Source organism: Phascolarctos cinereus, unplaced genomic scaffold, assembly GCF_003287225.1.
Source record: "Phascolarctos cinereus isolate Bilbo 61053 unplaced genomic scaffold, phaCin_HiC Scaffold_2;HRSCAF=192, whole genome shotgun sequence".
NCBI lineage: Eukaryota > Metazoa > Chordata > Mammalia > Diprotodontia > Phascolarctidae > Phascolarctos > Phascolarctos cinereus.
The window spans coordinates 192,590,337-192,615,700 of NW_027555625.1; the positions used below are offsets into that span (position 1 = coordinate 192,590,337).

The following is a 25,364-nucleotide window of genomic DNA, read 5'->3' on the forward strand; positions in this document are numbered from 1 at the left end:
CCTGGAGCTTTTCAGCGGTTATCTTCCGGTTTAATGCTCCAGTTCCCGGCCGCCCCGCCCTCGCCCCGGACCTTCTTCCTGTAGCCGAGATTTGTGGTGTTCTCGCGAGAGCTCTCCCTCTTCCTAGGCCGGCGCTCATCGAGGTGGGTGAGCGATCTGCTGCTTCCCGGGCCTAGGTCTGCTCTCCAGGCTGTTACTTCCTTGAATATCGCTCCGAAGTCGGCGTTAAAGCGGCGGGGCCGTCTGCTGGGATGGGGATACGACGGATTGTCCTGTTCGGGGTCGCGGATGGCCTCGGCGGGAGACTTTGCAGGCCGGTGGCGCCCACGGTTGGGGGTTGGGCGCTCGCGCGCGGAACAGCCGCGTCCTGACCGCCTGGCGTCCCGCGTGGCGGCAAGGGGGGGAAGGGGCCTGGGTCAGCTCGGGCACCGGGAGGGAGGGGGCCGCACACACGTCTCACAGGCGTTCTGTGTTGTGCTTCACAGGCGGTGCCATGTTCAGCTCCAGCGCCAAGATTGTGAAGCCCAATGGCGAGAAGCCAGACGAGTTCGAGTCTGGCATTTCACAGGTGGGTCCATTTGGGGTCCCTGACAGGTGACTTCCTCGCCCACAAGTGAGGGTTCCTCTCTCCTTGGGACATAGGATCATAGGATATAGAGCTTGCATATTAACCCGATTTACAGAAAACGAAACTCAGAAATAGGGGGGCAAGCGGAGATCTGAACAGGCTCTGTTTCCCAGTACCTAGAACAATGTTATTCTAGTACCTGCTGGACTGATTCCAAATCCAGTGCATTTTCCTCTGTACTGCTGACAGCTGAGGCTCAGAAGAGGGAAAAAAGTTAAGATCATAAGATTTAGAATTAGAAGGTGCAAGCATTTAAGCTTCTATGTGCCAACCTACTTAAGGGAGTTGCTCCACTTAGGGAATCACAGAGAAAGTCCATGCCCTCAAGGAATTCCCAATTTAATGGGGGACACGAGGTACAAACAAAATATGTAGACAGAGGATAGATTGGAGATAGTTACTGAGGGAACTAATAGCTTTAAGGGGGGAGTGGGTATGGCATCTTGGAGAAATGTTTGATTTGAGCTGATACTTGAAGCAAAGGACCTTACAGATGCAAAACTCCTCGTTTTACAGCTAAGGAAACTGAGGCTGGGGGGGCGCAGGTAATAGGTATCCAGGAATGCTTAAGCCAGATTCTATCTACAAACCGAGGGTCTTAGCTGGTAATTATCAGGACATGTAGAGCTGGTTTCTGTGGGGAAGGAGAGGGAAAGGAAAACTCTGAGGGCTAATACCTTGACCCACATTCTGCTTGTATTAAATTGGTACACAGGTCGTGGTAGCTTTTTGGTGTTTTGAAAAGGGAAGGGGAATCCTTGTTTTGCAGACTCTCCTACCTTGTAGCAAAATACTGAGATTTATATTTAATAATTTCCCAATTTTTTTTCAGGCTCTATTGGAGTTGGAGATGAACTCTGACTTAAAGGCTCAATTAAGAGAGCTGAATATCACAGCAGCTAAGGTAAAGAAACTCTTAATTTTGGTCTTGGTTTGGGGGTGTGTGGATGATGATGAATATATATGTTTGTTCCAAAGAGTAACTAGAGCTGTTTTACTACTAAATCACTTACTAGGGTATGACTTAAAAAATTTTGTCAGCTTTTTTCATGAGGTAGAACTATATCAGAAAGGATGGAATATATCCAGATTCTAGGAAATGGAGGGTTGGTGTTGAAAACTCATGGGTTCTAGCAAGAAAATTAAAAATTGTCCGTTTTGAATGAGTGTAAATCTCAAAGATAGCTTTTGGTTAGTTTTTCTAGGTCTTTTTTGTTTGGGTTTTTTTTCTTTGTTACATTGTGCAAGTGAATTCTACCCAGGTTGGGTGGAATGGTAATAAAGAGCTGGAAGAGGAGAGGGTTTGGGAGCCAATCAAAATGCAAACCCTCCCCTCTTCCAGTTCTTACCATCAAGAGACTACCACCTCTTCTCAGTCACCCAGGCTGGAAAACCTAAGGGTCATGCTTGATTCCTTGGTTTCTCACCCCTATGTCCAATTTGTTGGCAAGGCCTGTTGGTTAACCTTGTTACATCTCTCTTATACTACCCCTTCCCTCCTCTGACATGGCCATTATCCTGGTACAGATACTTGGACTACTGTAGTAGCCTGCTGGTTGGTCTCCCTGTCACAATTCTTTTCCCACCCCACTCAAATCCCTCTACATGTCTGACCTCCTCAGTGGTCTGCTCATTAAACTCCATTGACTTCCAGTCATCTTCATTCTCCAATATAAAATCCTGTTTGTTGTTCAGAATCCTTTATAACTTGATTGTCCCCTCACCTTTGCAGTCTTCTTACATCCCTCCCCACCAGGTACTCTTCAATCTTCTGGTGACACTGGCCTCCCTGCTGTTCACCTGAATTCATTTCACAACTCCCATGCCTGAATTGTTCTCCCTCCTAGCTTCTATGACTTCCTACAGGTTCCAGCTAAAACTGTACCTTCTACAAGAAGCTTTTCTTGATCCTCCTAATTCTTGTGCCTTCCCTCTGTTGATTATTTCAAATTAATCCTGAACGTAGTTTGTACATAGTTATTTTGCATGTTATTTCATTTGGTTAGACTGAGGTCCTTGAGAACAAGGATGTCTTTTGCCTTTATATCCCTAGCACTTCAGTTGTTATAGGCTCTTGCCTAATAAATGTTTAGAAATATTTTGGGAAGAGAACATCCACAGTATACATAGATTTAGCAATTTTACTGCCACATGTAGCTATAACTGGTAGCATGTTATGTGCATGTCAAATAATCTCTGACAGTTGGATTCAAAGGTTTTTGGTTGGATCTACCAGACTTTGGAAACTTGTCACATGTTAGTGGCAGAGAAAAGATAATATGGAAACTTAAGCATGTTGCCATAAAAATGAATGTTGGTGTTAGAAATGAGTTTAGAAATCATGTAGATCGGGTTCTTAACAGGAGGCTGTGAACTCGGGTGAGGGGATGGTGAGATTTTATCCTTGTTTGAATAATATATAATGATGATGGTTTCCTTTGTAATTCTGTGTTCTTCAATCCATATAAAAGCATAAAAATGCATTAAGAACATGACATCTGAAAATAACTGACATTTTTATAGCACTTTGTGTAACACTATGTAGTATTTTACTATTTTTTCCTCATAACAACCCTTTCAAGTTAAGTATTGTGGTTAGTATCCCCATTTTACTGGTCTGTGGAAACGGGTCAGAATTCAAGTGATTTGCTCATCATTGCACGAATATTTTAAATGGAGATCTATCCTGACTCCAAGTCCAGCTCTTTCTTTACATCATGCCAACTCTTATAAAAAGTGAAAATAAACGCCCACTTATAAAGTTAATTTTCATTCATTCCACAGTGGGTAAATGGGCAAAAGATAAAACCAGATTGCTCTTGAAAGAAGAAATGGTGTTATTATCCTAGGTAGAAAGAGTTCAATTTTGTTAATAATCAGAGATGCGTATTAAAACAATTTTGAAATAAAGTGAGTTTTTATTCATTGCTGGTAGAGTTGTAAACTAGTAGAATGTATTTGGGAAAGATCTTGCAGTATGCAATCAAACCCAATAGATCATTTTGGGGACTATACCCTTAAAATATTATCAAGAACTGCTCTTCCCTTCCTCTATCTAGTAATAAGTCTTATCTCTTCAAAAATTGTGATAGCATTATTTGTTATTTTAAAAATATGGAAGCCACCTAAATGTCCAATAAGGGAATGGCTAAATAAATTATGAAGGGAATGATATCATGTAGTTAAGATAGAGAAGTGTGAAATACATAAAGAAAAAACAGACCTATGAAATAATGGCAAGTGAAGAAATTGTGAGCTAGAATAATACATGCTTACTAACCATATGTTAGAGTAAAAGGGAATTGACGGTAAATGGACAGAGAATTCTTTTGGTGTGCTTGAACAAATGAAAAAAGTTATTTTTTGGATGAAATTGATTTGTTTGACTAAGTAGTTGCAAAGGAAGTTTGGTTGGTTGTGTTAATATTTAATACTTTACGATGGAAATGTATTTTTTCCTCTTTTAGTTCAGGTACTGTAGTTTGCCACCTAGGCAACTGAATAAGTTTTAATTTGAAAGGTGGTAAATCATGTGTGGTGAACAGTATTTTATTCTGCAGTGCTGATTTTTTGAATCAAAGGAGTGAGTTGATAAATTAGTTGCATGACTGAATTGTTTTCATTCTCAGGAAATGAAGTTGGTGGTGGCAGAAAAGCTATCATCATCTTTGTTCCAGTTCCTCAGCTAAAATCTTTTCAGAAGATTCAAGTACGACTAGTTCGTGAATTGGAAAAAATTCAGTGGCAAACATGTGGTCTTTATTGCTCAGGTAAATACTGTCATGTTAGATCTTTAAAATTTTCTAGGGAGGTTGATTTTGAGGGATAATAATTTTAAAATGGGACCATTTAAACATGTGAGAGAACGCATTCTAGATTGTGTAGGGGAGAGTCATTTGCACATTTGAGTTATCTCTGAAATATGATTAAAATATCTCAGAATCTTTGAAAAGAGCTTAAGAGACAGAAATAGCATTGACTAAAAATTGCTTTTATTAGACAAGCTAGGAGAAAAAGTCAAAAAAGTTTTGAAGATGTTATAGACTATTTAAAGAATTCTGAGGCTATTCTTTGAAAAGGACTGGTCCCTGTGGGTGGTGAAGAATGTTATTTTGGAAATGATTAAATAGAAATATGTGGTGTGTTTGAAGCCTTGGTTTTCTTTAAAAGATCATCTGTAAACATTGTTGGTTAGTAATGAGGGAGCAATGACTAGATTTAAGGTTTAAGGGACTATAAAAGACTATTTTTTAAAAAGAGACAAGACCGAGCACTGTTGGTCTAGATTCCAGATGAAAATAAAACTGAAGAGAGGTTAAGTGAAAGGATCCTATTTTGTATAGAATGCTGCTAGATATATCTAACCCACCAAGAACATGGGGAACAAAACAATATTAGGGGCCTTGCCCTCAAAGAGAATCACATACAAATGTGAAGTAACTGAAGAAAACATTTCTAATTAGCCATATTTTTGGAACAATGTCATAGAATTTACATTGCTGTGGTTCAAGTAGAGTCTTGAAGTAACTTTATTAGATTTGTGATTTGGAGGAAGGATAGAGGCATATTTATTTGATTTGAAAATTTTTTCATAGTTCTTGGTATTTCTTGGACAATTTTTTTTGAACCAGCTATTTTCTGGTACTGTTTTTTGTATCTGGTTGGGAAAGATGGTTTGTGTTAAGTGAGAGAGTTATATCTCCACTGTGAAACTGCAGACCAAAGATACTAAGATGGGATTGCTCTGGATTTCTCTGGGATATTCAAAAATTGTATTTTACAATATTTGAGTTTCTTTGCCCTTTGAAACTCATTTATGCATACATATAGTACATGCATAATAAAAGATGTAGGGATGATGATGGTAAGCTTTTTGCTAATTTTCACAGTAGTTTTTGTTTCTGAAATAATGAAGCACTTATAATCTTTTACAGAGAAGAATTCTTCCTAAGCCAACGAGAAAAAGCCGTACAAAAAATAAGCAAAAGCGTCCCAGGAGGTGAGTATACCCTTTTAGCTCATTAGGAGTCATACAACTATAATTAACAGGACAGAAAGGGTAATTTAGTAGAGCCAAATTTATAGGCTTTGGAAAGGATATTCAGGATATTTTACCTTGGACCATTTTAAGTAATATATCTGGTTTAAGTACTGAGTATGTTCACTTTCCACCTCCCTTCCAGAAATTTACCTTGAGTAGAGCACAGTCTATAGTGATGTTATTTATCTATTTAAGGAAATTTCATTTTAGAGTGAGCTACATTCATACCAAGACAGTATTTTAGAGTCCATTCCATAACTAGATTTCACTTGCTTAAAAATACTTGTGATCAATTATAAAGGCTTTTAAAATGTTCAGGTAGTGATAGGCTAAATGATTCTTGAGATGCTATATGGAGATCATACCTGAAATCTGGAGACTTAGATTTGAATCTCAGTTGGTATTAATTTCCTGATGCTGAGAAAATCAGATTTTTCTTTAAAAGATACCGGTTTCCATGTTACTTACTGGATTGTCAGGAAAATAGTTTGTAACACTTTAAATGCTATAGAAATCTGAGTTATTGTATTATTTGTGTATTTAATATTTATGCCATTCTCTTTTTCTGTCTTATTGGCCAACTTAAACTAAAAACAGCATCCAAATGTGGGGTGAATGAATCCATTAATTCCTTATGTGAGTCCAACATAGACAAGATGAAATTTACATTGAATAATAAGTACCGCAAAACATGAGTAATTTTTTATATAGGAATGATGGAACCTGGTATGGTTAGGGAAATAGGCACCATTTAAATAATAGAGGCACCTTTAAGATAACCTAGTTTGTTATTATGAACTCCCTTATTTTAATAAAAAGGGGGGGGCAATTTTGGAGCACAGGTAAACTTGCTAGTTAATGGCTAACATTTATGCAGCACTTTTGCAAAGACCTTTACAAATAATAAATCCTTACAGCTAGATCCATGAGGTAGTCTTTATGGGTTTTTCATTTTGCCGATGAGGAAACAGGTTAAGGGACTTGTCATTTGTCTTACTGTGTCAAAGTTAGGATTTGTCTTCAGTTGTTTCCTGACTCCAAGTCCAGTACTCTTTCCACTGCCCAGTGGTGCTACATTCAGCACCTTGGGAAGAGAAGAATGAGGTTGACACAGCTGGAGGGAGTATGGTAGGGGCCATGGGGAAGAGCAAAGGAATCAACAAGAGAAGACATTTCTGAGTAAGACAGGACTCTGGTGGGTTTGTGATATAAGTTTGTAATTGACATAGTCAAGCCTGGTTTGGTGTGTGGGGGTTTTTTTTTATTTGTTTGTTTGTTTTTAACTCCAATAATAATTGGCAGTCCAGGAACAAAAGTAGATGGTGGATGGGCTACATTTGGCAACTGGCTTAGAAAGTTGTGAAAGATTAAAAGGGGCAAGCTATTCTAAGATGAGGTACCAGAAAGTATCTTTAACTTTAGGATCACATTAAATATAAAGAAGTAGAGTATCATAGATCATAGGTTTGGAGCTGGAAGAGAAATTAGAGGTCATCTTGTTTAATCCCTTACTTTAGACATGAGGAAGGGTAAGTGACTTAACCTAGTGAGACTTGATTTTAAACTAGTACTGTTTCCATTGTTCTGCACTGCACACTGTTTCAAAGTGAGGTTATGTGTCCTGGTGGGGAAAATCACCACAAGGGCCAGCTAGGTGGCACAGTGGAATTGAGCTCCAGCCTTGAAGTCAGGAGGACCCGAGTTCAAATGCAACCTGAGACACTTGACACTTGCTAGCTGTGTGACCCTGGGCAAGTCACCTAATCCTGACTGCCTCACCAGAAAACAGCAACAACAAGAAATAGTCACTGCAGTTGAGGAGCTCTTAGGAATTGTGAAGCAAGAGTCCATTGGACAAATAAGTCAATGCAAGTTACTTAAGATTATGTTGGGATTGGTTGGAGAAGAAAATCATAAAGCCAACTGCAAAGTGTTCTAAAGGTTAGTAAAATATTGGAGACTAAAATAAAATTGGTAAGGAGTTTATTATCTTATTGTAGTTGCATTACTGTGAATAAATTAAGAGAACTCAGCATTGAATTAAAGTTCAGTATTAAAGGAAATAGTTTCAGAAAGGCATTTGTTTTTATGTTTTATGACATGTTTTGTTAGATTCATGTGTTCAAAAGTGAATCGATCTTGAAATGAGAACAAAAAAGAAATTCACCTATACTTTAGGGTATTTTTTAAATGGCCAGTTTTATATCAGTATGGGGAAAATCATCACTGAGGAGAGGTCAGAACTAAAATTACTGAGGTAACTGCTCTGTAGCAGATACACTCTAGAAAAACCCAAATGCATTAAGGTCTGCTGTGGTCTGGCAAAATTTTTGAACTAACCTGCCTTGACCTGACTCAGTTTCATAGTAGGACCTTTCATTATTGACCCTAAGAGGTATGGATGGCAAGGAGTGCTTAATTTACTCTTCCAAAAAGACATTTTAACAAGGTAGGGGCATCTTGTTGCTCTAACATTCTGTCTGTCTTATATCAGGATGGAAGTTACAAGATTTGCTTCCCCCCCCAAAAAAAAATAAAATAAAATGAAGTTTTCCTATAAGAACTGTGCCATTCCAAAACAAATGCTTATTTTCGTTTTGAAAATGTTGCAGTAGTTTTCTTTTGAATTAGTTGTGTAAGAAACCTAAAATATCTTAATGCTGTTTGGTAGTAACTGGTTCCTTTGAGTGTTATTTTGCAGTAATTGGATCAATCAACAAGCACTTGTGGCTGTGGTAGGCACTGAGGATGGAAAGACAAAAATAGAACAGTGAGGAAAGTTATCTTCTACCTGGGGAAACCAATATGTAGACATAAATAAAATTTATACAAAGTAAATGCAAGATAATTTGGCCAGAAGAGAAACCGCTAAGAGAGGAGGAAGTATCTTATAAGTGGTGACACTTAGATAAGTTTTGAAGGAAGCTTGGGTTTCTGAGGAGTGGAAATAAAGAGAAGGAACACATTTCAGGTTTGGGAGACAGCCTGTGCAAAGTTAAGATGCCCAGAGATGGGGTGTGTGTAAGAAACAGCACAGTTTGGCTAGAACATGAAGTGATTGAAGGAGGAGAGTATTGTATATGTAATAAGCCTGGAAAAGAAAACAGGAGTTTGTTTTTTAAAGTAGTGGAGAGCCACTGGAGTAATGTAGTCAGAGCTTTGTATTTTGGGAATATCTCTTGGATGGGGGGAGGGGTGTGTGGTGGTAGCTAGGGGAGGTCTTGAGGCGAGGAGGCCAACTGGGTGGCTACTGCAATAGCTTAGGTATAAAAAGTGACAAATGAGAATGGTGGTCATGTGACTAAAGGGAATGCATATGGACTTTATTGGGGAGGTAGAATTGACAACACTTCAGCAACTAATTGGAAGTGTGAAGTGAGGAATTAAAGGCAAGATGGTGGCATTATTGACAGAAATAGGGTAGATGAGTTCTGCTTTAGACATGTTGAATTTTAAGATGCTTACTGGACATTTGAAAATATCCACTGGGCAGTTGTCACAAAGATGGAGATTACGATGTGTGTCTTTATACAGAAAGTGGGATATGTGTATATAAAGAGAGATCTCTATTAGAAAAATGTCATTTGCCTAAAGTTTGTCATTGAACCCAGTTCATTCTAGTGCAGATTGAATAAATAATGGGTAAATTCATGGTACACATTCCTCTTTAACTTTGAGGTATGCAAAAATACATGGCTGGATAGTAGAAAGTTTCTCTGAGTAACATTTGGTCTTTGATCTAACTTAATTTGGACTGAGTTCCAAGTGGTGATCAAAGTATTAAAGTATTAAAAAAAATTAATTCTGATAATGGTGTGTAACATGGGTTAGACACTAGAAGACTAGTGAGAAAATTTTGTAAAAAGACCCTGTCTAAACAAGGTGATTAGTTAATAGTTTTGAATTGAAATGCTCATTTTTCTAGACTAGAGGTGAAGCAACTTCAAAGACCTAGCCTTTTCGAAATTTTTCAAATGTTTCCAAAAGCACATGTTCTTTGCACAGCACTGGGAGACCATTAAACTCTAAGGATCTTTGTACAATTTGTTTTGTGCCATTGACATTTAACTTCTTCACAGTGCTAGGGCCTTTGAAACATGATTGCAGGTTAATCTTGATGGTTGATGGTTGTTTGATTTCTGTGGTGGGGGGGTTGTTTGTTTTGGTTTTTTGGTGGTGGTGGTTTGAAATTAGAAGTCATAGTTATCACTGGTGGTATTAGTCATCCAGGAGTATATAATTTGAAATGTTGATTGAGAGGGGCTAGCATACACATAAGCCTATGTACTATAGGGATCTTATCAGGCAGGGGAAATGGAATTAAGGTAAGTAATTGAAAGGCATGTGGTTTATAGGTTTTGTGTGAGGCAATGAGTAGGTTGGGACCTTATTAGGGAATACTGATAAGAGGCTGAGGAGATGGAACTTAACTTGTAGATTATGGGGAACTATTGAAAGTATTTAAGCTAGGGAGTAATATGCACTTTAGGAAGAGTAGTGGAAGACAGCAAAATGGGAAGGAGATAGTAGAGGATAGAAGACCATAATATTTGGACTGTGAGGCAATAAAAGTCTGAATTAGGTTGGTAGTCAAAGAAAGGAGGACCTGATCTTGTGGGAATGAGTGGGAGGAATAAATGTAGCAAAGATGTTTGGAGATAAGTTAATGTGATAATAGGTTTAGAAGCCTTTTTAAGTTCATGTGCCTGGGATCATAGATATAAAATTGGAAGGGATCTTTTGAAATCTAGTCTAAACACTTCATTGTAATAGGTGAGGAAACTAAGACCAAGAGAAGTTTTTGTGATTTGTCCAAAGTCATATAGCTAGTAATCAACCAGTTGTCCTTTAACTTCTAATCCAGTGTTCTCTCCACTACACAATTCAGTATGGCCATTATTAGGAGCCCAAGTAGTGGTGCTTCCTTTCTTTTTTACATTTCTAAATTGCTACTGTACGTTTGGAAGTTGTGTAGGGAAGAATTGGATCATTTACCTGTTGTGATATTTGAGAGACAGGCATCTAGTGACAATGTAAAGAATCAGGAACTACAGTAAAAATATGTGCGTTGTCAGCTGCCATTTGCAGTATCAATTTTAGGAAACAGAAAGGGAGGCAGTGTAGAACTGTGAAGAGAACTGGGTTTGGAATCAGATGACTTGGGTTCAAATCCTGCTTCTCATCCATGTGACTTTGGGCAAGTCACTAAACTTTAATGGGTTTCAGTTTTTCTGTAAAATAAGGATTTTGAACTAATTGGCCTATTATAATTCTGAAGTTGAGTAGTATGAGGTTTTACTTTCAGGGTCGTGTCCAAGTGAATGGAGTAGGAGGCCTAATTTTTATCCATTTTATTGATTTGCATTTGCCTATGTAAGAGTGCTACATAGCATTTTCAGACAATTGTCAAAATAAAACATTAGGTACTGGTGTTTGTTTCTTTCCTCTTAAATACCTTATCTGCTATAAGAGGGAAGTGAGAATTTAGTTGTATTCTTTGGAAGCCTGGAAAAATCCATCACTAGTTCAATATCCTCTTAGATGGAATACAGTTTTATTGTTTATTGGTATGGCATGATTTTTGTCAGTTAAGTTTTATAATCTCTAGTTTTCTGTTTAAATGTCAGTGGGTTTTGTTAGACTGTATGTTCTGAAAAAGTTAACGGAGTATGAAATGCTTGAACACGCCAAAGAAATTTTATAGGGTATTAAATGGGAAAGCCTCATATTCACTAGCATGCATTATGATTCTATAAAACATATAGAGGAAACTGTCTTTATCAAATGTACTTTATACAATTAAATCTTATGGACTTATGGGTAAAGGTATTTTTCATACAATTTAACTGCCTTGAGAATAAGACTTAAAATCACGTTATGACAAATGGAGATGTAAAATGCATGCTTGATGCAAAAATAATATATTTGTTATAATTTATAAAGATAACATGTTGTAATGATTTAATCTATTTAAAAAGTTGAGCCTGGCTTGTTGGGGTTTGTAGTACTTGAATTATATATAACTCAATCCACTAATCCAAATCACAACTTCTTTAATTGCTGCAGTCAAAAAATCACTTTGGTCATCCTGCTGGTGAACCTCTCAGATTTATAGTTAAGAGTGTCTGTCTTTGGGTCCATGCTTAAAGGGTTTCCAGCTTAGTTTGCAAAAGCTTGTGTTTCACTCGTACAATGTCATATATGGTCATATAATGTACTTGCATCTTAATATTACTTTCTCTACAGTGAAATTATTTTCCTATTGATTGCTCCATTGAAAAAACTGGCTTATCATTTAACAATTTGTTTATAGCAAATGAAACAGTATATAGGTGTCAGTTCACCAAAAAGCCTGAGTTCAGTTGATTTTATAACTGTATTGTCTTTTAGCCGTACTCTGACTGCTGTGCATGATGCAATCCTTGAAGACCTTGTCTTTCCAAGTGAAATTGTTGGCAAGAGAATCCGTGTAAAACTAGATGGCAGCAGACTCATAAAGGTCCATTTGGATAAAGCACAGCAGAACAACGTGGAGCACAAGGTAATGTAGATCAACCATATTTGTTAGGATTAGTTTGACTTGATATTCATCTTTTAAGATAGCCTCGGGACAGCTAGGTGGTGCAGTGAATAGAGCACCGGCCCTGAAGTCAGGAGTACCTGTGTTCAAATCCATCCTTGGACAGATAACACTCACTAGCTGTGTGACTCTGGGCAAGTCACTTAACCCCGATTGCCCCCCCCCCCCCACAGAAACAGGATAGCCTCATGTGTCCTTGGGCATGAACTTTTTATACTGCAAACTAAATTGCAAACTGGTTCAACTTTACCTTGAATTGACTGTTTGATTTCTCTGAATAAAAAATTGCCTTATTTTATAGTTGAGCTTTCATTTGTTGTGGGCACAGGTTTAAAATAATATTTTTACCTCTTCTGTTTCTCCACAATGGTGGTAGGTTGCTGTTTGAAAGGGAGCACTTCAGGAAGAGATTGTTTTCATTGAAATGATTAATTTGAAACTGAACCCTTGTGCACTCTACTTGCCACTCTCACAGATTTTAAGGACACATTTTTTAAAGATGAAATGTTGGCTTTCTGAAAGTAAAGGTCATTTCTGAAGTTTTATACGCAGTGGTAAATCCCTGAGAAGTGAAAACACATTCATTGTGTGATGGCAGATGTCATCAGTGAGTGCCTTGTCCAGTTTGACAAGTGAAAGAATTAGGTGGAAGTGTTTTAAATTTGAGTTGCATATTACACATGAGGCTTTTTGAAATTCTCCAGTTTCAAAACCCACAGAGTTGACTGTCATGATTATATCCATGTGTTACAGGAGGAGCCTATATAGTATTATAATGGGGTATGGGGTCTATCGTGACAAGTTTGCCTTCAGTTATACTCTTCAGGGAATTGTTCTCTATATTCCTCTTAATTCATGCACAACTCATTTTTATAAAATCATTCTTTGTCAAACTGTTGAAACGTGGAATGAAAAATATTATGTTGTTATTTTTTTTTCTTACAGGTAGAAACGTTTTCTGGCGTTTATAAGAAGCTGACAGGCAAAGATGTTAATTTTGAATTCCCAGAGTTCCAGCTGTAAATGCAGAAATGATTAAATAAAGTCCATTGTTCATAACCTTGTCTGAATTCACAATTGTTTCTCCAAAATTATACAAGTAGCAGCACAGTTATCTATATTAATAATCTCACATAGGTCATGAGACTGCATTCAAATTGCAGAATGTAGTAATTATTGAAATTAAGTGTGATTTTCTACATGAGAATTTTAAGCAGAAAGGTGATCTCAGGTCAAGTACCTTGAAGTACTTGTGCAGGAAATTGGCGGTGTTTCTCAGAGCACTGGTGTCTTTATTGGCATCAGGAGAATATAAATTAAGGACTCCAGGGGCACTTGAAGCTAAGTTGCATGTTTATGTAGTTGTCTGCATTATGATGGATGAGTGACATGTAATTTGAAGTGTATTTTAATTTAGTATCTTCGGATTAAAGGACTACTAAGTAAACTTTTAGTTTTATGACATTTATAGCTAAAATCTGTGCCATTTTGGAAAGATAGATCTCACTAGGAATCAGTCTTATAGGGAAAGGGGAGGGGACGAATTTTAGAATAAAGCATATCCTGAAATAATATCTTAAGTAATCTTTTGAAGAAACTTGAGATGGCATTGTTGGTCATGGTTTTAAATTTTTCTTTTAATTTGTCACTAAGAGCTTTTGTCCTTATACCACCTTCCCTAGAGGAGAGAGGGAAGTTTGTTTCATCACTAATACTCTGAACCAAGGTTATGGTTGCTCTCAAGCCAGCTCTGTTTTCAGGTCTATAGTCATGCTGAGAAGGCAGAATGTCAGTGTTTCAGTGCTTGTGTACCTTGGGCAAGTAACAACTCCTGAACCTCAGTTTACTTTAAAATGAAAGGGTTAGACTAGATGACCTCAACAAAAGTCACTTCTATAGCTAGACAAACCTAGAATCCTATGGTTTTATATATTGCTCTTGAGAATGCATTCTCAGCTCTCGGTTTGGACAGGTCTTCATATTCTCTGAATTACTCATCTACTTTTTCGTTTTAGTAGTTTAGTACATTTGATATGTGTGTTGTATAAATAAGTAGAACTTCATGTTTTTATTAACATCTTGATTCTTAGGGAGATCAAAGGGTGAGTGGCAATTCCTGTTTTCAAGGAACTTGGTTCAGTCTAGGGGTGTTCTTTTATATTTACATATATATATATATACACACACACACACACACACACCATATGCCATGAAAATGTTAAGGAAGTGACATTTGTATGTCTATTTGAATATGCATTACAAAATAGAAGTTCATAGAATCATGTAGAGCTGTTAAGTGTCAAGATGAGAGGGTATAAACCTAATGGTTTAGTAGTGAGTTAGGATCTGATCCCAGTCCTGTAACTCAATCCAACATAGCTGGATTGTGTGGCTTGGTTATATTTCTAGATGAATTTTGGCAACTTTTTAAAAGGGGATTGTAAGATTGACCAGAGACAAGTAGCGATTTTTATTAATATTTAGCAATGGTCTAGGTGACTACAATGCAGCTAATTTTTGTAAGCCTATCACCAAGTTTCCCAGATTACCAAACCAACTGTGATTACCTTCTATTGTACCCTTTTATTCCGCAAGTTAAGATAGCCTTATTTTAAGTTTTTTGATACCTTATTTTTGTCACTTCCAAATATTGCCAGAAAATAATCTGTTGTGACAAAATAGGAACAAAATTGACTAGCCACATTGTGTTGATAATAAGCAATATTTATAGCTACCCTTCGGATCCCCCAAAAGGTTCATTTTTTCCCATTCCTCAGAACCAACACTTAGGTTTTTAAAAACATTTAGTGTGTCAAATATGCATACCAAGAAAATGATATAAAGCATGTCTTAAAAAGTCCAGTTTTCAAGCTTTAGAACCTAAAACCACTAAGATTTTTTTGGAATGCCTTGTATGCAATGACTGTAGTGATGTAAATGGTCAGAACAACTTTCTAAGGCCTTGTACTTTCAATAAGGACTTCTAGACAAGTTCACCCCAAGAATATGTGATCAACCCTAGAACCTGTCCTCTAAATATGTTTGCTTAAACAACCAGATTGAGGTGCCAGTTTGAGTGGGTGGTTTTCCCTCAGTGAATCAGACCTGTGCCCCAGAGAAGTTTTTACAAAGGTTATTTCTTTTAATTTTAAGTACTTCACATGGTGATGTGGAGAGAATTTGGACTTGGGAGAGTGTAAGGGAGAAAATGAGATCAAGATGGGTATTAGACTAAGCCTTTTTATTATACCATTTCGGTCTCTTCACTGCTGCTTTTGAGAAAGAAGATTTCATTTTCTAAAATTTTATTTTTTATTCTGAACTTAAACATCAAAAAACATTTTAGGACAGCAGAACATGAAAAGAGGATTCAATATGAAATCTTTACAAAATATTAAATATTTTATATGCTAGGCATTGTACTAAGTGCTGGCTTTGTAAATGCAAGAGGACAAAGGGTCTCTACTTTGAAGGAGCTTATGTATTAATTGGGGGGTGACTACACATAAAGGGGAAAGCCAGGCTGAGGGGGTGTGGTGGTAAGGCTGCTGAGAAAGTATAGCAGTGGTAAAAATGAGTTGACAATAAACTGATGGTGGCTGAGGCTCATTAAGATACGGTGATGCTGACCAGGGACTAGCTACTAAGGAGAGCAGAGTTCAAGATGAGTCATTCTGAGAGGCTGGTAAGGATGTGGAGCACTCAGGAGATTGAGTTGAAGTGGGAATAATGTATGTTTATATATAGCCATACATATGTTTATAAGGGCAGCGAGGTGGCACAATGGGTAGAGTGCCAGGCCTAGAGTCAGGAAGACTCAATTTTCGGAGTTCAAATCTGGCCTCAGATAGCTGTTAGCTGTGTGACTGTGGGCAAGTCACTTAACCCTGTTTGCTTCAGTTTCCTCATCTGTAAAATCAGCTGGAAAAAGAACTGCCAAACTACTCCAGTATCATGGCCGAGAAAACACCCAAAAGGGGTCATGAAGAGTTAGACACAACTGAGAAACCATCAAAAGTCAGTGCATTTTAAAGCTGGCACTTTTTAAAGGCTTGATAAATGCATGTTTCCTTGCTGTGTGTTTGTGTGCTCCTTTGTTTCACCTTGACTCTTCCCACTTTTTTTTGTCTTTCTGTTCCTCTAATATTCTACTTTCTTGCTCTGTCTTTGCACCTGGTGTCCACCCTATCTAGAACATTCTCCATCTTCATTAAAATCCTGTTTTCTTCAAGATTCTGCTCAAGGACCACCTACATGAGTCCTTTGTTATCTCTCCTAGCTATAATAGATAGATAAAGGTATGCTTAGGAGATTTCGGAGGTTCAGTTCTAGACCACTGCAATAAAGTGACTATCATAATAAAGTAAATCATACGAATTTTCTGTTTTCCCAGTGCACACAAAAGTTATGTTTACACTGTACTGTAGTCTATTAAGTGAGTAATAGTATTATGTCTAAAAAACCCCATGTATACCTTAATCAAAAATACTTTATTGCTAAAAAATGGTGACCATCATCTGAGCTTTCAGTGAATCCTAATCTTTTTGCTGGTGGAGGGGCTTTCCTAGCTGTTGATGGCTGCTGACTGATTAGGGTGGTGGTTGCTGAAAGTTGGGGTGGCTGTTGGAATTTCTTATAAGACAATGAAGTTTGCTGCATTGATTGACTCTTTTTCATGAAGGATTTCTCTGTAATATGTGATGCTGTTTGATAGCATTTTGCTTAGAGTAGAACTTTCAAAATTGGAGTCAGTCATCTCAAACCTTGCTGCTGCTTTATCAACTCAGTTTATGTAACATTCTTCAATATTGTTGTGTCTCAGGGAGTAGAGAGGCCCAAGAAGAGGGAGAAAGATGGGGAAAGACTGGTTCATGAAGCAATCAGAACACAGCATTTATTAAGTTCCCTGTCTCATCTGGGCGATGTTTGTGGCACCCTAAAACAATTATAATAGTAACATCACAGCTAGCTCACTGACCACACATCACCATAACAGATATAATAATGAAAAAGTTTGAAATAGTTGTGAAAATTGCCAAAATGTGACAGAGTTATGATGTGAGCACATACTGTTGGAAAAATGGCACCCATAGACTTGCTCATTGTGGAGTTGCCACAAACCTTTAGTTTGTAAACAAAACAAAACAAAGCCAAAAAAAAATTATCTATAAAGTGTAATGAAGTTGAAGTACAATAAAATGAGGCATACAGATACATAGATGATAGATAGATGTTAGATAAATAGAACATTGGGAATTAAAAAAAAATACTCCCTGTCTTCAAGGACCTTATTCTAATGGGGGAAGACTACATATAAAAAGGAACTAGAAAGGGGGAAATGGGGGGAGGGGAGGCTGGGAGGAAGGAAGTAGAAACAGTGCAAGGAGACGTGGTCTGATCTAGGTTTGAAGTGAGAATGGTTGACATGGGTACTTCCTTAAATGGAGGTTCTTGGGACAAATTCACAAATTGGAGGAGGGGGCTATTGATGTTGGGGCATTTCCAACCTGAAAAGGCTAATGGGTTGGATGTGGAACAGTCCCAGGAGTCAGTCATAAGCTAAGCTAGGTTTGATGTAGGCATGGTTGGCATGGGTACTTCCTGCTAGTGCCTTCCCTGATCCCCATTTACCTTACATCTATTTTGAAATTTAAAGTTTAATTTAATTTTTTCAATTAACAGACATCTATTTTCTCTCTTCTCCCACTGGGGGAAAAAAGAAAAACTAAACCTTTGTAAAGAATGTCATATTCAAACAAAACACATTCTTGCATTAGTTATGTCAAAAAAAAAATGCATGTCTTGTTCTGTACTCAGTCTTCACAACATGAGGAGCCATCTGTAGGGGGCTTTAGTGAAGAAGCAAAGTATGAAAAACAACAACAAAAAAGTCTAAATAAATGTAGTACTTTGAAAAGATGTTAGGAAATGTCTACACCAGATAAGAATGGATCCCTGTGTCTGGCCTTTGATACAGCAATAAGCAGTATTGACATGCCTGGGTCCCCAACATGCAAGAACAAATGTTAATCTGTAGGGAAGTGGTTTTTCCTCACCCCCTATTGCTTCCTTTTCCTTGTAAAAATAGCTTAATCCATTCTAATTCTCATAGTCACACAAAATTTGGTTTTAATAGACCTGATGAAGCATCACAAAGCTTGGTAGTTACTAAATACTACTCTACCATTTCAGCACCTTGCATAGTTAAAATGCATGCAATTAGACATTTAAAATAAAAATCAGACTATTGACATTTATTGAAATTTGTAACTGGTATAACACAGCCTCCGTACAATTCAAGTAGAGACATTTCAATTACCAGAGATGTGCCTGGTTACTAAGAAGTGGATTAATACAACATGAATTCTTTTTTTAAAATGCTTTTAGCTTAGATGAATTGTTCTCACTGTAATCAATAATGGCATACAACAATGGGTGAGTGATTATAATGAAGTTTAGTCTGAATGCTTCTTTGGCAATTATGTTTTTACTCAAAATTCTATATGGGTAAAATCAAGTTCATGCTCTGTAATAATATATTTAAATGAGGCTGTCATTTCACTTAGTATACTGTTTATTGCCAGCACCTAAAAATTGCCTAACCATCCCTTTGAAAATGGAACCAATCACGACTTATTCAAGTTTTAATCATTATTTGACAGAACACAGCATGCTTCATAAACAAGGTAATCATTCTGTTAATTTGCTTCACAATCATGTCCTTGTTTGGGGTTGTGTGAACTTGAGGTAACTGAGAAGTCCAAATGAGGGATTTAAGAGGTAATACTGCTTGGTGGGATTTTACTATCTGCTAAATGTCTTATTCTTTAAAAAGTTAAAAGGTCTGTATGCAAGTACAGCAGTTGCCTACTGTCTTATCATGATGAGATTAAACATCAGTCAGTAACATCTCACTTGAATATCAGTAATCTCCTACTATATCCTTGCTTCCAATATCTCCTCTCGACCTGTCTTCCATAAACTACCCAAAAAAATCTTACAACACAGATCTGACCTTGCCACTCCCTTACTTAAGTCTTTTCAGAGGTTCCCTATTACCTATAGGATAAACTATAAATTTCTCAACTTGATATTTAGAGCCATTCACAGTTCATTGTTCTTTTGCAGTGCTTGTCCTAGATATATGTATTAATAATCTAATTAAATGGATTGTTCTTCATGTCATAATCTGGACAACAGGCATCCTTTATTCATTTGGCTTGTATGAGTGATTATATAGATCTCTTCTGAGTGGCCATGGATCTCACTGAGAAATTCTAGTGCTGGGTGGAAGTGGGACTACCGCATCAGCAAATGAGAGCATCTGGAGGACTCCATCCTCTATAAGGAATCCTTCCATTTGGACTATTACAGGGCGTTCTTCATGACAGTAGCAAATACTTTGAGCATACCTCTCCTGTATATTATGACTCACTACTAATTAGAAGATTGTTGACACAATTTTCTTGTGATTGTGTTGTGGTCTAGGGGTGCTAGGAACTCCAAAATGCAAGGGCAGAGGGTAGGGGTCTGCCCCCCCAAATTCAATCACTTAAACTTTCAGTCCAAGTAGTGAGTTTGTTAAGACACTGGTTGGGTGGGCAAGATTCCTAGTGAGTCTGGGTTTTTGTGCTGCCAATACAAGTGGACCAGATTCTAAGAATCTGCACATTTGATGGAGAGGGGACTGACATTTTTATACAGAAAAAGACTGTGTGAAAATCTGGATGGGATCAAGGAGTGGCAAGAACCCTGGAGTGGGATCAGGTACAGACAAGGGAAGACCAGAGTGAAAGGGCAGTTAAAAGGATTATACTGAGATGGGCTGGATGTCTCAGGAATTGCATTGGTTGCTGAAATTTGTGGGAAAGGTCAGGGCCTTTTAGGGGTCCATCATTAGTACCCCATCGGTTGTATCTATGAAGAAATTTTATATGATACTAACGTCAATTAAATAACTTGTTGGAAGGTAGTCTGTAAGTTATCACCTTAAAGAGCTTCCTCTAATGCTTTTTAAGTTTTTAATTGGCATTTTTTGTTTTTACTTCATCAACTTTCCCCAATATATCCATCCTCCCCCTCCTGGAGAGTCTAATTACAAAAACAAAAAAGAAAGAAAACAATTTAGCAAAACCAACCAATACAATGAAAAAAAGTCTGACGTCATATAGAGTGTTCCACACCCTTAGTCCCCTGTCTCTGCAGAGATGGGACCGGTGCCTTCTCCTATCTTTACTTTGGGACTATTTGGTTGTTATAATTGGAAAGGATTTTATTTCTACTTTTTTTGTTGTTCTTAGTAATAATAGCCAACACTTATATAATGCTTACTATGTGCCAAGCACTGTGCTAAGGGCTTTGCAATGATTATCTCATTTGAGCCTCACAACAATCCTGTGAGATAGGTGCATTTATTATTCCTTCCACTGACATTGTTGTGGACATCATGCATGTAGCTTTCCTGGTTATGCTTACTTTACTTTGCTCCAGTTCATTCTAAAGCTTTTTTTTTTTTAAATCATCATAGTATTGATTTTGTTTGGGCAACAAAGGGTGGTGGGAACATATTGCAGCATTATAAAATTTTGTTTTGATTTGGGGTCTGAAAAAGGGGCACATCCAGTGGAATTGTGTTAAAGGGGACTAAATCCCTTGTCAGTGTCTTTAATTTTATGCAAGAAGCACTAGATCTGGCAACAGAAGATGAATTTGATTCCTGGTTTTTAGCTGTGTCGCCTTAGGTAAGGGACTTCAGCTCTCTCAGCCTCAGTTTCCCCATATGCAAAGTGGAAATAATGAATTTATTGCCCACCTATGACAAGGAAAGGTTTTTATTCCCCTTAAAGTGTTAAGTAAATGTATAAAATGTTTTTCTTATTATTGTTGCTACTCCTTTGTTGAGAAAGTACTGTAAAAGATGACAATCATCTTACCTGGTGAGAGTAAGGCAAGCAGTAGATCATTATTTCTCCACAAGCAAAGTGTCAAAGAGTTACATGAATATGACTGTGAATGTGAAAATTCCCATAGAGTGACAAACTCAGTGTGTGAATCTGGCTCTTGGTACCCAAGTTTCTTGTCTATCTCTGTAAAAAGTAAATAATAGCTGGGATATATTCCAGGTTTTAGCCTGACCTCACTGGAAGAGACCAGAATGTTAAATTGAGCGCATCAGGGGTCATGAGGGAAAAGGCTATTCCAAATGTTAACTGTGACAATGCCATTGATGTTTTCAGGCATTGGATCTTTGGAAATAAAGAGAAAAGGAAAGACAAAGATGAATGTGTCTATACTTTTTCATTTGCTGAATGTGGGCTGGTAACTTTTCCATATTATTTACGAGGATGGCCCAAACATATCTCCTAAGCTAACATGGAATCTCCCAAGCTTTTACAACACTATGCAATATACAATTTCTTATAAATGTACCTCTGTTTTTACAGCTAAAGATTGCTCTTGGGTTAAAGAAACACTTTGTGGATTAAGTCCTTAGGACAAACAAGATCAGATAGGAAAATAAAAAGCCATGCCTCTGAAGAGATAGGAACAGAAGTAGCAGGCAAAAGTAATGGGAAGACGCAAATTAGTTCAACCCCTCCATCTTACCCAAGGTCACACAGGTACAAAGTGACAGAATCAGGAATGGAATCCTTATTCTCTGATTCCAAATCAAGTGTTTGCTCCATGACACCATCTTGCCTTCTTAAAATCAAGGTTAGATGGAGTTTCTCCTGTTGGGAGCTCCCTAGTTATCCAGAGTGATATAAAAAGATGACAATATTATATCCTAGGTAGAGTCTATAAGACCTGGCTAACCTTAGGTATAGGCAATCTTTGAGATCTGATTTGTGGAGAACAGAAATATTTGCCTTCCACAAAGTATTTCTTTTCTCTCTCTCTGTTTTTTTTTTTCAGTGAGGAAACTGGGGTTAAGTGACTTGCCCAGAGTCACACACCTAGGAAAAAGTATTTCTTTTCTCACCAAAAAGGTACCTAGATTGCCGAGTTCCCACCACTAGCTTGACTTTTGGGGGATGCTTTTTTTGGGGGGAAATGTCGTATTGTAATTAGTCAAAGGGCACTCTGTGACCTAGAGAGGCGTAACTCATCATCTGGTGAACACCTAAAAGATTTGTTTAATTAATCCATTATCCCCCACTGTCATTCTAGGAGAATAAAGAATAGGATCATCATTCTTCCAGTAACCCAGCCTTGAATATGGAGTTATCTTAGTTTCTCTCTGCTCTCTGCCTACTTGCAAATCCAGTCAGTCACCAACTCCTTATGATTCTTTCTCCAGCATCTCACATTGATCTCTTGCATTCAGCACTGCTATTATGATAGGGGACATATTTCTTTCACCTTCATAGATAAATATAGAAATGTTACCTGTCTACATTCTGCAATGTGTCCTCTTGCTTTGCAAATTTTAAAGTGCTATATAAATGCTAGTTATTATTTTGTTGTTATTATTACCTCCCCCATTCTATGTGTCTTGTATATAGTATGTGCTTAATGTGTTTTGTTCAATCGACAAACATTTTATTAAATACCTGCTATGTGAGGAACAGGGAGAATGCCAGTTTGGACTGACAGTCAAGTGCCTGGAGGGGAGTGATGTGAAATAAGGCAGGAAAAGTAGGAAGGTGCCAGGTTATAAAAAGCTTTAAATGGCAAATAGAGAATTTAATTTTGATACTTGAGGTGTCATCCTTGACTCCTCACTTTCTTTTACCCACTCCCCATATCCAATCAGTTTTTACTGTTGTCACACCTCTTCTATACTTCTACTTTCTCTCTTCTGATACTGCTCCAACCCTGGTGTAGGGCCTCATCTCTTCACATCTGGATTATTGTCATAGCTTGCTGGTTGATCTCTCTGCCTTAAGTCTCTCCCCACTCCAACCTACCCACCTCTCACCTATTTAAATGATTTTCCTGTAACACAAGTCTGACTATGTCACCCTTCACCACCCCCACTAACCTCCTAGTGAACAAACTCCAGTGGCTACCTATTTCCATCAAGATCAAGAATAAAAACCTTGGTTTGACTTTTAAAGCCCTTTATAACTTGGCACCTTCCTACCATTCCAGGCTTTTTACACCTTACCCCTCTAAAATACTCTGCAAATCCAGTGACCCTGGTCTCCTTTGTTTTTCCTGCTTCTGGACACTCCGTTACCTGAATCACAATGTTTTCACTGGTCCATCTGCTCTTCTCCCCCCCTTCCCCGGCCTGAAACCCCCTCCTTCCTTGTCATTGTCTCTTAGCTTTTCTGGCTTCCTTCAAGTCCCAGCTAATATTCCACCTTCTATAAGAAGCCTTTCCCAGCCCTGCCTTCTTTTAAAGGTCATCTCCAATTGATCTTTTCTCTATCATGTTTGTACATGATTCTTTGCATGTTGCTCACTCATTAGACTCAGAACCCCTTGAGATCTGGGACAGTATTTGCCTTTCTTTGAATCTTCAGCACAGTGCCTGGCACATAGTAGATGCTTAATAAACGTTACTTGTCTGACTGATCTTAGAAATCACATTGTTGAATAGAATTGACTTCTGAATAGCTTCATATCTGAATTATAATCTCTTATATGGATTCCCTACCCTTAATTAGTCTTGTGACTTTTAGCAAGGCCACACCCTGAAACTCAGTTTCTTCTTTTGTAAGATGAAAGGGGTGGTCTATGTACTTGATGACCTCTGAGATCCCTTCCTGAAATAAAATTCTGTGATTTTAGTCTCTTACACCGCAGCTCTCTGGGTTTCCAATTCAGAGACTATGGAATAGTAGAAAGAACACTGGAATTTTGGAGTCCAAAGACCTGAGTCAGCTTGCTGCTGTACCACTGACCAGTGGGAAGTCCTGGGTGGCAATAGGTTGATAGCAGGATACCTGATATAGGGGTTGAGAGATCTCAGAAACAAACTTCCACTTCCTGGGGCCCCACCTCCTACCAACTCTGTCTCATGCAGGGATTCTTTTCTATGTCACGTACTCAGTTGGAACCAGCTATCAAGGGCCGATTATTAAATTTTCAGTTTGAGAATTTACACCGCAAAAACTGGCAAATACTACAAACCAGAACTTGACTTATTTTGTTGATTGTTTAGACTTAAGAAAGTGGTTAAAAAATGTTAATAATGCAGATTAAACTAAACGTATATTGTGGAGACACCGCGCGCCACCCCCCCCCCACCCCGTTGTTAAACATTTTCCAGCACATCCCTTTGAACAATCCATATGCAATGTTCCAAAGGAGTGGGGGAGGTATTTTCTTGTGTCTCTTCTTTGGGGCCAAGCTTGTTCTTTCTAATTTTGCAACATTCATTTTCACTTGGTTTTGTGGCTGCTGTTCTTTCCATCGACAGCATATTGATGTAGAATTTGTACATGTTTGTTTTCTTGGTTCTGCTTACTTCACTTTGCATGAGTTCACATCTGTACATAGTTGTTTGCATGTTGTCTCCTCATTAGCTGTGAACTTGAGAACCAGGACTGTCCTTCACCTTTGTATCTCCTTGTGCTTAGTATGGTGCCCTCCTATACTAGACACTTAGTAAATGCTTATTGACTTACTGAGAACACTTTCCCTGGTCCTCTGCATTTATTATGTTCATTGTTTCTTATGTCAAAGTAATAATCCATTACATTCATGCACCAGAATTTGTTTAACCATCCCCCAGTTGATGGACATGTACTTTGTTTCTAATTCTCTACTACCACAAAAAGTGTTACTATAAATATTGTGGTATAAATAACACTTTTTTCCTTATTTTTTTAAATCAGTGACCTCCTTGCGGTATAAGCCAATTAGTAGAATCTGGTTTAAAATAGGACCTCTGTCAACTTACTACCTATATGACCTTGGGCAAGTCACTTAGTCTTCTGGAGCCTCAATTTCCCTAAATGTAAAATGAAGAGTTTTGTCCCCAGATTCATTCAGTTCTTGGTCTATGATCTTCTGAAATGCTGGAGGGTTTTTGTGATCACAGTTACTGCTAAAGGGTTAAAAAAGGATTCTCCAACAGGGCCATCTACATGGCTGTAATGAGAACCCTGACATCATGTTTTCAACTTTCCCACACTTTTTCCTCCTAATTATTATCTGGGCTG

General features: G+C 37.8%; 1 protein-coding gene across 1 annotated transcript; it reads left to right on the forward strand.

Annotated features, from left to right (window-relative positions):
* Nucleotides 1-206: 206 nt before the first annotated feature.
* Nucleotides 207-13,308, forward strand: RPS7 (ribosomal protein S7). The gene is given in 9 exon segments (XM_020965855.2): nucleotides 207-313; nucleotides 486-568; nucleotides 1,461-1,532; nucleotides 1,725-1,734; nucleotides 4,267-4,357; nucleotides 4,359-4,398; nucleotides 5,563-5,627; nucleotides 12,060-12,210; nucleotides 13,195-13,308. Coding segments are annotated over 9 exon segments (615 nt in total). The 5' UTR covers nucleotides 207-288; the 3' UTR covers nucleotides 13,273-13,308.
* Nucleotides 13,309-25,364: the final 12,056 nt, after the last annotated feature.